Source organism: Haemaphysalis longicornis, unplaced genomic scaffold (genome assembly GCF_048455015.1).
Source record: "Haemaphysalis longicornis isolate Haplotype H1 unplaced genomic scaffold, Haemaphysalis longicornis Haplotype H1 scaffold_5, whole genome shotgun sequence".
Taxonomy (NCBI): domain Eukaryota; kingdom Metazoa; phylum Arthropoda; class Arachnida; order Ixodida; family Ixodidae; genus Haemaphysalis; species Haemaphysalis longicornis.
The window spans coordinates 4,101,731-4,112,257 of record NW_027526385.1 but is presented as its reverse complement, the minus strand read 5'-3'; the positions used below and the strand labels follow the sequence as shown (position 1 = coordinate 4,112,257).

General features: G+C 45.4%; 1 protein-coding gene across 1 annotated transcript in view; it reads left to right on the top strand.

Moving 5' to 3' along the window:
* The first annotated feature begins 1,159 nt into the window (after window positions 1–1,159).
* Window positions 1,160–10,527, top strand: part of LOC144137825 (cytochrome P450 3A13-like) — a 34,023-nt gene continuing 24,655 nt past the window's right edge. The window contains exons 1-3 of the mRNA XM_077669831.1: window positions 1,160–1,273; window positions 4,699–4,804; window positions 6,275–6,327. Of these exons, the coding sequence (XP_077525957.1) occupies window positions 1,227–1,273; window positions 4,699–4,804; window positions 6,275–6,327 (206 nt within the window). The 5' untranslated portion in view covers window positions 1,160–1,226. The remainder of the gene's footprint in view (window positions 1,274–4,698; window positions 4,805–6,274; window positions 6,328–10,527) is intronic.

The window sequence follows — 10,527 nt, the reverse complement described above, 5'->3', positions numbered from 1 at the left end:
GAACTTTGGAGTAAGGGAAAGGTACAGTGGCTTTAAGTATGCACAGGGTAATAAAATTGACATTAGACAGAATCACCAGAAGGACATCCGTGCGCTCAGCGAACAACATGCTATATACAGTACGTATATACACTAACATACAACAATAGTATATCATCAGAATGCATGCACCTGCATGCAGTGGGAATATGCACGCTCTCTTACAACATCAGAATGCAACGTGGAGAGAGAGAGAGAGAGAGAACTCTTTTATATGGGCTGGAGAGGTCATCTCTGCTAGCGGCAGTGCGTGCTTCGCCAGATGGGGATGATCACAATGCAGTGAGGTGAATGTGAGAGATTGTGAAGCCAACGTTTACAGAGAAAACAAATAAAAAAGTGACACGCAATGAAATTCAGGACAGAAAGCTCTAAATAAAGGTGAGTAAAAACGTTCAGCGAATGGCGCCGAGGAAGCACAAAGCGCCTAGTAACAAAAAGAAAGAAAGTACATGACGCCGCAAACGCATACAGATGTAGCCGCGCGCACATTGCAAGAATTACAAAATGTTCTCTAGTCCAGAATCCAGTAAAAAACGCAGCAGAATTTTTGTTCCTAAATATGAGTCATTGTTGTTGGCCCAGGGTTCAAGAAAGTGACACAACTGAAGCCTTGCTTCCCGTCGTACATGAGACAGGCAGCTAGCCGCTGTTGCTCGCGCAGCGCCATATCGCGGGCAGATACACAAGTTCTGGGTGGTCTCGCGCACAGCGCACGTGCGGCAATGTGGAAGTCCTGTATACATCTATATGCGAATAATACAAAATGACATAATTCAACACACATACGATGACGTATATGAAGTGCAAGGCATAACTCACAAAAAATTGCTTGTGCGCCAATTCTCATAAGCCCGCCAATGGGGAAGTCGGACTTAAGAATTCCGAGTTTCAGGGGTGAAAAATTCTAGTACGCAGCAAACAGGCACTGCCCGGTCATTGCTGCGCGTGCTGTGGGTTATCATCGCTTCCGGCAGGAAACGGAGCAGGTGCGGGACCTCGAATTGGGGCCCTTCACACGATTAGTGTATCGGGCCCCGAGGTAACGTAACCGGATGCTTTCGGGTCGCCAACATCAGTTCACGACCATCTGGGCGCTGCATGTTCGCATCGGGGAGTATAATAACCGCACTGCCAGCAACTGAGCTTTACTTCGCACAGTGGGCCTCAGCTCCCGCTTGGAAGAAATGTTCGCCGCTGCTTGCTTGGCGCTGTGCGCTGCTGCTTTGTACAGGTATTTCTTCTTCTGCCTTTTTCTGGCCCTACTTCATCGAGTTGCGAAAAGTACAGGTGAAGTCTAGGTAAGCGTCGTAAAATTAGTACAGGGAATTTTAAATGTAAACCTTTTAAAGCCAAGAAACAAGTTGGCGTCAGTTTTCTGCGGACAACACTAGTTGTAAAATAAAGAACTGGCTGTTGTCATTGCTACCCAATTTCAATTCAAGAGAGGGAATTTCTGGGCAACTTGGTTCGTAATGTATCAAAAACTTTCAGTGTACGTATACTATTCTTACTATCAATGCACATGTTTTAGAATGTATCCTTCGGCTGTGATCTTTAAGAAGGTTTTATTAGGGAAACTAGATGAAGCTTTATTCATTCGCCTCCTTAGCCTGGTTAGTGTAATAACCCGCCAATGGAGTGCCTGTCTCAAAATGACCTGTGGCCCCACTGCACTCCGTCAGCCCGCCTCTCCAAAAAGTATGCCGGGGCACGCCAGCGGGCCAATACTATGCTCTATGCTCGTCTGCGCGATCCCGCATGGACACTTCGTCTGCGGTTACCCGATTTTCTACTTACGCCATTTCACACGAAACCTTCTTCACACAATCAGTGTTCTCACCAAAGTACCCGTTGTCGACAGCCTTCTGCAACATGTACCGCTCTCTCCTCCCGAGGCATTTTCCGAAAAGGCAATGTTGCCATTTGCACATCATCTGCCCATACAAACCATAACCACAGTGCCGCCCGGTGTTACAACAAAGGAGCACATTCCAGCCACCGCCCTAAAGCTCTTCGAACCTTGACAATATTGCGCAAAAATGCAGAACGGACACTTCCACATCACTGACTGCTGTGTTGTGGCTACCTTCATCACGCACAACCTTTAGGGCCATGCTAAGCCGCGCACCATCATCCATGGCTACAGAATTTGCGACTCTGCGGGTGGCTTTCGCTTACATCATCGAGAAGCCCACCGAGAGTGGCCTATCTTCACGGAGGGAGAGAGAGAGAGAAAGAGAATAAACTTTGTTAAGAGCATCGTAATGTGGTGTGGGTTCCTCAGTCCAGGACTCCATGGGAGACCCCTGCCGGCATGGCCCTTTCCACCAGCGTAAGCTGGGAATCGAGATCGGAGCTGGACAGCTCCTTCCCCACTGCTCACGGGAAGAGTGCGCGATTCTTTGAATTTTGGGGTTTGCCGAACACTCTCATACCATGTGGTTCAGGGTATCCGGGGCAGCGCAAAACTTGCACACCGGGAAGTACTGCGTTGGATAAAGCAAGTGGAGGTTGGTTGGCTGAGGAAAGGAGGAGGAGGAGGAGGAGGTAGCCTTTATTGTGGCAGGAAGACTCTACGTCAAGTGAAGGAAGGGGAAGTAGAAGGGGGGGGGGTTGAAACTTGGGACATTTTAATGCGTATAGTTCGACCCAAAACAGGTGGGCTCCTTAAGAATGCTGAAGAGGCCGCGTGGGGTGAGGAGAGCAGGCTCACGACTCTAGACTGCTCGCACTAGACCGCTTTTTAGGGAAAAGTGTGCAATTAAAGCCATCATGGAGGGTCCCAGTGTACGAGGGTCGATGGAAAGGTATTTGTTTGGAACTTCACGGACTCTGCGGCTGCACTCCGCTGTTTAGCGTTTTTACCGAAAAAGCAGATTGTGCTTGATATAGATGCTCGGCATCTCCAAGCTCTGCAGGCGCACCGTAATGTAGCACTCCCGCGAATCGTGCCCGTTGCGGAATAGCAGATAGCGTGAAGGCGCTCATTGCAGCATCAATCCCGCATGACCAACGTGCACCAAAGATAGGGACACCATCCTCCAGGAAAGATACTTAATTTTTTTGCATTTAGTGTCGCATGGAGGCTGCAGCGATCAACCTGGGCTGACGATCCCGTCATTGCGTGCCCCTGCATTCTATGGAGCCATAATGCAAATCGAAGATGCCATCTGGACTATACAAGCTACAAAAAGGATCTTATTGCTAAGCACGCATATTTGATTTGAACATGTCCTCTGCTGTGAACACCTCTGTTGTGAACTCCAGAGGGTCAGGAGCCCTCGTCAGGCACTCAATGCCTTTAGCTCCTGCCCCTTCAGCAGGAATTGTAACAACGACTGCTGAAAAATAAAGTCTTCTTCTTCTTCTACATCTTGCGCGGCTGAATGTCGCCGATTTACTGCGCAAAGAGTGTGCCTCGCAGCACATTTTAATCGGCCACTTTTGGTGATTATTCAACTGATCTTCTGCAATAGACAAATGAAACGCGAACTCGAAAATATGAAGCAGAACGCACACACATCGCGATTTCTTTTCATGCAAGTTAACTGTACGCTTGGCTTAATTACGAAAACAAAGTTGAGAAATGTGGCTTCCAAATATACCAATAGCGCGCTATTATTACACTTCCACGAACAGGATTTTCAAATTTTGTGTGTTCTGGTTTATATTTTCGTGTTTTCTTTCTTTATCTTCATTCAGAGATTACCCAGCATTTCATTTCATTTCGCATCTCATTTGTCTGTGAATGTACATGGTCATGTCCCGAACGTTACCTCCTGCACGACAAAATTTCTGTGTGCCTGCGAAACACAGGTCTGACGATACTCTGTACATAACTGACGTATATGTGGGCATCAACATCGTCAACATCATCATAATTTTCATCATCGTCGTCCCCACACTCATCTGTCGCAGCAAGCTTAGCATTTTTACTCGGCTGACATCACCAGACAGGTTAAGAATTGTTCGTTCTCTCCGAACAACCTCCCCGACACTTCTACACAGGAAAATGTGGTATACGCCCGCTTCCTACGCACCGTACTCACTGCGGTGTTTTCGCTAAAAGTACTGATCCCATGGGGTGTATTCGGTTTCAAAATACCGGCTGCGAAAATCCCTGCCCATAACGCGGCCGGAACTAGCCCAGATACGTTGCGCGTATAACAATAAATTATGCTAACTAACGCACATATGTAAGCTGTACAGTCAGCAATAGCAAAAACCTACAGGTTGCAAGCATTGCCGTCGTAACGTTCGCCGACGAAGGACCGGTGATGACCCTGCTCAACGCTGTAACAGCTGTTCGATACCTTTAAATACGACAATTGATTGATTGAAATTTGCAATTGATTGCAATTTATTAAAACCTTAATTTCGACAATAATAACTTGATATGTCGGCACATGAGATTTCTCGTTTTCAATGTAACTAAAAGAACAAAGCGGATGGGTAAACGGAAATGACACACCTTTGCAGCACGACAGGCTGAAACGGATGTAGCCAGCAGTACGGTTGTGCCGGCAATAAAATATCTCCGGGCATTCTGTTTTCTTTTTGCAATGTTCAGTTGAGTTCTCTTCTTCTATATTTGATGTTCTACGTCACACCCGACGTGACCATAAACACTAATAAGCACTTTCCGGTGACGTTCAGCCTTTACAGATGGCGCAAGCGAACGTTCTCCCATTTCAAGGACCTCGGCATACCTGGTCCCGAACCAAGCCTTCTATTTGGCAACCTGCTGGAAATCTGGCAAAAGGTAACGCTAATCCTTTTTTTTTTCAGTAAAAACCCGCTTTGCGGAGTGGGTTTGTTTCATCACACTAGCTTTGCAAAGAATTTACACACGCACTGAATACTTACTATACCCAATGGGCCGCAAGACGTACCAGCTCCTGCCCGAAAAACGCTCTCACCTTTTTCCCCACCCATTGTTTCCAGCGTTGGTTTTTTACAGCGGAGCTGTCATGGGCTAAAATCCTTCTTTTTGCGTCCGTAGGGCGAAAAAAAAATTGAACGAAGCTTACACTAACGCCTAAGACGAAGGTAGCGAAGCTGCACGCAACCTTGACGACCATCACGATGGTTTAACTCCACGTTTGCAGCCAAATTGCTTTTTCTTGGTGGCCGCGACGACCTTTACTCCATCTTTGTTGCTATAACGGCGAAAAAGAAGGAAATCGAAGAAGCAGAATGAGCGAACGGAACGCGCACACTTAAACTAGGTGCCCGCAGGAGCAACGTGTACCCTTCACGTGTTCTGTGTGGAGTAGGGGGCGTGATCCCTGTCCCCACAGCCACAGCCGACTGAGCAAGCCGTTTGACTCTCGGGTACTGACTCGCGTTCGTAGCCGAGAGGGTAAGACGGTTGACTGCAACTCCGTTGATCTCCGTTGACCAGACACAAGTTCGAATCCCGCCGGTGCCGGTTATTTCTTTATACTGTTATGGTGAGTTTTATGAGACGCCGGATTTGACGAATTGCTGAACAGATTCACTGTTAAAAGGCACTCCTTGTGCACTTGGGGACAACCTCTAGCTTCGGCTACACGTTCGCGTACACTGCCCCGAAAAATCTCTTTCCAGCAATGAGTCTGTGTTTAAAGTGAAGCCTACTTGTAAGATTGTTGTAAGCTTGGTCTTTGTAAGTTGGCTTTTCCTACAAGAGGTTGCCACACAGTGAAGCCTACTCACTCATCTTTTCACCCTCTTTGTACGACTACCTGTTCTTCTCCGGCGCTACATATTTCGATATAAGATGGCATTTACCGCCCCTGAAAGATGTTATTTTTCAGCAATGCATTTGTGTTTCGAACTGAAGCCGTCTTTACAGAAATCCGGGTATGTTTGGTCTTTGTGAGCTGGCATTACCACATTGTGTGTTCCTCAGTGAAGCCCACGACCGTCTATACAGCAGGTCGTGGTGAAGCCTAGTCAAAATCCGCGCGGGTTGAGCGGGACTTTTCGGTCACCCCATAACGCACAAACAGCTCCGCTGGTTATCCGCCTTCCCAGAAAGGAATGAAACCTAACATGTTGTTTAATGGCTAATCAGATGACCAAAGATATCGATAACTCGATGGTTTCCGGTTCTCCTATCGCATCCTCATTTTTTCTGCCACCCTTTAATGCCTGTTAGCGTCGGGCTTGCGTCGTGTGTATGTTTCCAAATGTAAAGAATGTTACAAGCGAGCCTGTGAGGCGGCCCTGATCGCATCGCTCATTGCAGGGCATGGCTCGTGCATCGAGCGAGTGGGTGAAGCAGTACGGAGACATCGTCGGGTAAGCCGCACGTACTTTGTAAAGACTTCTGCAAAAAAAGAATGCATGTTGATAATTAACAGGAAATTATTCCTGTGAAGGCTATACATGCGCCGAAACAACGTTTGCTTGGATAGAGTACGGTTTCATTTTTTCTGTTTCTTGCAGTCGGCGTGCGCTTTTGCAATTGTGCGCAGGTACAATAAGAATTTGCGATTAACATGTATAACCGCCACTAGCCTAAATTCATGCAAATATTCGATTTATCTGTTGCTTACGCGCTATACCCTAAATTTAGGCAATAAAAATACCATAAACGTTACCGCCGCTGCTGTATAAATACTAATTTCTTTGCGTTGATACATTTGCTAATGTGGGATAATTAGAGCCGCCATTTCTTCTTCCCCTCAATAAAATCGTGGTTGACCTAATTCGAAACCACCTTAAGACCCTAAACTAGCATCTAAAGATAAGTTCGTGGGGGGAGGGGGGTGAGCATGCTGAAAAAATGTGTGCGTGTGAACCAAGCACACCAGCCAGAAAGTACAAGATGTAGAAGCGAAGCTCTAAATTTTCACGTGAATTCTGCATTTCATGAAGGCTGGCTACTTTGTATGTATGTATGTATGTATGTATGTATGTATGTATGTATGTATGTAAGTTTGTATGTATGCATGTATGTGCGTATGCATGTATGTATGTATGTATGTATGTGCGTGCGTGCGTGCGTGTGCGTTTGTGCATCCACCCTCTTTTGCGCTTGTCTGCGCACGGTTGTAAAGTCGAAGCGTTGTCGTGAATTGATTTTCCCACTCAGCTGAATCACCTATTCATTTTAACTGCGGAGCTGTTCTAGCGCAGGCTTGACGACAGCCTCTGCTTGTATCGTGTCACACTGTCTGTCGAGAAGGTTTCCCCGCCGCGCAAAAACCGGTTCCCAGTATAAAAATATCATTAAAAAAGCGCCGTATGGTCTTCAATTTTGATCCAGAATTGCTTATAATGCCCCCAAAAAATGTCTTCCTAGCAATGCATTTGTGCTAACAGGCAAAACTGACTTTAATCTTTGTAGGCTTGTAATAGTAAACACGTAAAGCAAGTGTGGCGGACAAATGACGTGGGAAAGCGGTAACAGACAGTCCAGCATAGACTATAGTTTAGTATCCGAGACAGCATACGAAGGGTTGCGGGAAATAAGGATAGATGAAAATGGAACAGACAGCTTAGGAAGCGACCACAAGCGGCTTAGCTTTCACTTTGGAGGTGCAACCCGGACAAATTTAGAAATAGGTAAAATAGGAGGAACTAATTTGTACAATGAGCAGTTACAGATCATCGCTGATAGATAGGAAAATAAAATCAATAAATACCCAGATCAAAATTGGTATTACTACGAAATGATTGCGTTCATAAAGGGTAAGATGAATGAAGCAAAGCAATGAAACCGATGGAAAGGGAATAAAAAGCCGAGAAGCTGGTGGAATAAGGAAATAAAAGAGGCTATTTACCAGCGAAGAAAGGCGTCGAGAGAACACAGAGAAGCAAAAAGAACTGGTATGGAACCGGAGGTAGTGAAGGAAAAATGGGATATCTACCGTGGGAAAAAACTAGAAGTGCAGAAAATGGTGCAAGCAAAGATCAAGCAGAAAAGCGAACAATGGATGACAGAAATACGGATAAAGAGCAAAAGCGCATCCAAGAATTTTTAGGACCATGTAAAATTATTAAGCTCAAAAAACGATATCCATCAAAAATTACTGATTGATGGTGAGGAGAAACATTTATAAGGAAGCACGCGTTGGCGCATGTTCATCGAGTGATTTGTGAGAAGTTTAGGGCAATAGTGGTAGGGAAGCCTGAACCGAAAACATCAGCGCCACAGAAGACTGCGGAAAGGGAAATAAGTTGGAACAACCTTGACTGGAAAAAAGGAGAACAAAAGGTTTCCCCCCAGGACGGAATACCAATGCAACTGATAAACCTGCTTGGACCTAAAAGTAAGGAATCGTTTATGAGGGAAATAGATAAGGTGATACAAACCAAGCAAATATTAGAGGACTGGCTAGAAAGTAGGATGAATTTAAATACAAAGGCAGAGGCGACAAAGCCAGTATTGATTCATACAGACCACTCACAGTAACGTCAGTGGTGTATAGATTCGTTGATTGATTCAAGGGTTTAACGCGCCGACGCAACGCAGGCGATGAGGCGCGCCGTAGTGAAGGGCTGCGGATTAATTTTGACCACCTGGGGATCTTTAACGTGCGCCGAAATCTCGTACACACGGGCGTTTTTGCTTTTCGCCTCCATCAGAAAAGCGGCCGCCGCGGCCGGGAATCGAACCCGCGACCTCGTGCTCAGCAGCGCAACGCCTTAGCCACTGAGCCACCGCGGCGGGTTGTATAGATTCGTAATTCAGGCGATAAAATCAGAAATTCAAGCATGGATGGAAGAAAATGGAATACTTGGGGAACTGCAGAATGGATTTAAACAAGACAGGCGATTGGATGATAATTTTTTCGTGATAACGCAATGCATTGAAATTGCGAAAGCGCAGAATAGACCATTATGGATTGCGTTCTTGGACCTTAAAGGGGTAAATGACAACATAAACAGAGAACTGCTGTGGAGAATGTTGAAACTCCAGGGATTAGATGATGAATTAATACAGTTCCCTATAACAATCTATAAAGACAATAGAGTGCACCTTACATGGGAAGGACAGAAATGCTCCCAGCAGGTCAATATCCATCGGAGACTGAAACAGGGATGCCGTTTGAGCCCAATACTGTTCATGCTTTACATGGCAGGGTTAGAAAAGAAACTGGAAGAAAGTCAAGTAGGGTTTAGCCTAACCCATATGCTGCAAGGCGAAGTGGTACAACAGAGTACTCCGGGAATGTTATACCCAGACAACGTTGTTCTTTTAGTTGATAACAAGACCTATATGCAACGGATAATAAATATCAGCGGCCAGGAAGCCACCGACCCCGGGTTAAATTTTAGTGCAGAAAAATCAGGAATAATGGCATTCAATGACGCTACCACTGACTCAGTGTCTATGCAGCAAGGCGAATTACCCCGAGTGAAGGAATACAAATATTTGGGAGTGTGGATAAACGAAGGGGATAACTAATTAAGGACTAACAAGGAGCAACTTAAGGGTAAGGGAAAGCGAAACACAGCTATAATGAAGTATAGAGCTCTGTGAGGGTATAACAAATATGAAGTAGTGAGAGGAATGTGGAAAGGAATAATGGTTCCGGGTCTCACATTTGCGAATGCTGTACTCTGCTTAAAATCAGACGTTCTATCAGGCCTTGGAGTGAACCAGAGAATGGTAGGAGGTTTGGCCTTAGGCGCGCATGGAAAAACAACTAACGAAGCAGTACAGGGAGATATGGGCTGGGCGTCGTTTGAAGTTCGAGAAGCACAGAGTAAAATATGTTTTGAGATGAGGTTGAGAGCAATGGATCAACGAAGGTGGGCAGCTAAGGTTTTTAGGTACCTATACTTGAAAATCGCGGGCACGCAATGATTAAGGAAGACTAGAAGGCTAACAATGAAATACGGAAAGAACAGTGGAGAATCCAAAACAGCCAAGTTAGCCAAAAAAGAGGCAAGGCAGATTGAAATGAATAAATGGAGAGAAAAAATGGAAGCTAAAACGTCGTTAGAGATGTACAGGGCTAAGAAATTGAACATCAGAAAGGAACATTTCTGCGATAATTCCCAGGGCACTGATTTGCTTTTTGAGTCAGAGCAGGGGTCTTGAGAACTAAGAGCTTTGTGGGGAAGTATTCACAAAATGATCGGGTATGCGTAGTCTGTGGCAAAGGAACAGAAACTATGCGGTACATAGTGTTAGAATGTGAAGGTATCCATCAAAATCTGCATGAGGGAAATATTCGGCTTCCAGAAGACCTAGGATTTAAGGGTAGCACAGAGGAAGTTAACTTCAAGGCTGTCGAGGGGACGAAAAGAAGATTAGAATGCTGGTGAAAGAAAAGCAGAAAGGGGAATATTGCCTAGTACAGTTACCACCTGTAACAGAAAAAAAAAAGTATTTTGTGCCTAATAAGCTTTTTGTGCCTGCCCAAAGCAGCGTTAGTGTTAAACCAAGAGTATAAAACATAGATATATTAGTCCTTTTTGGTAAGATGACATGTCGTCACCCGCTACAAAGCGGAAACCAATAGCAATCGTCATCATCGCCGTCAA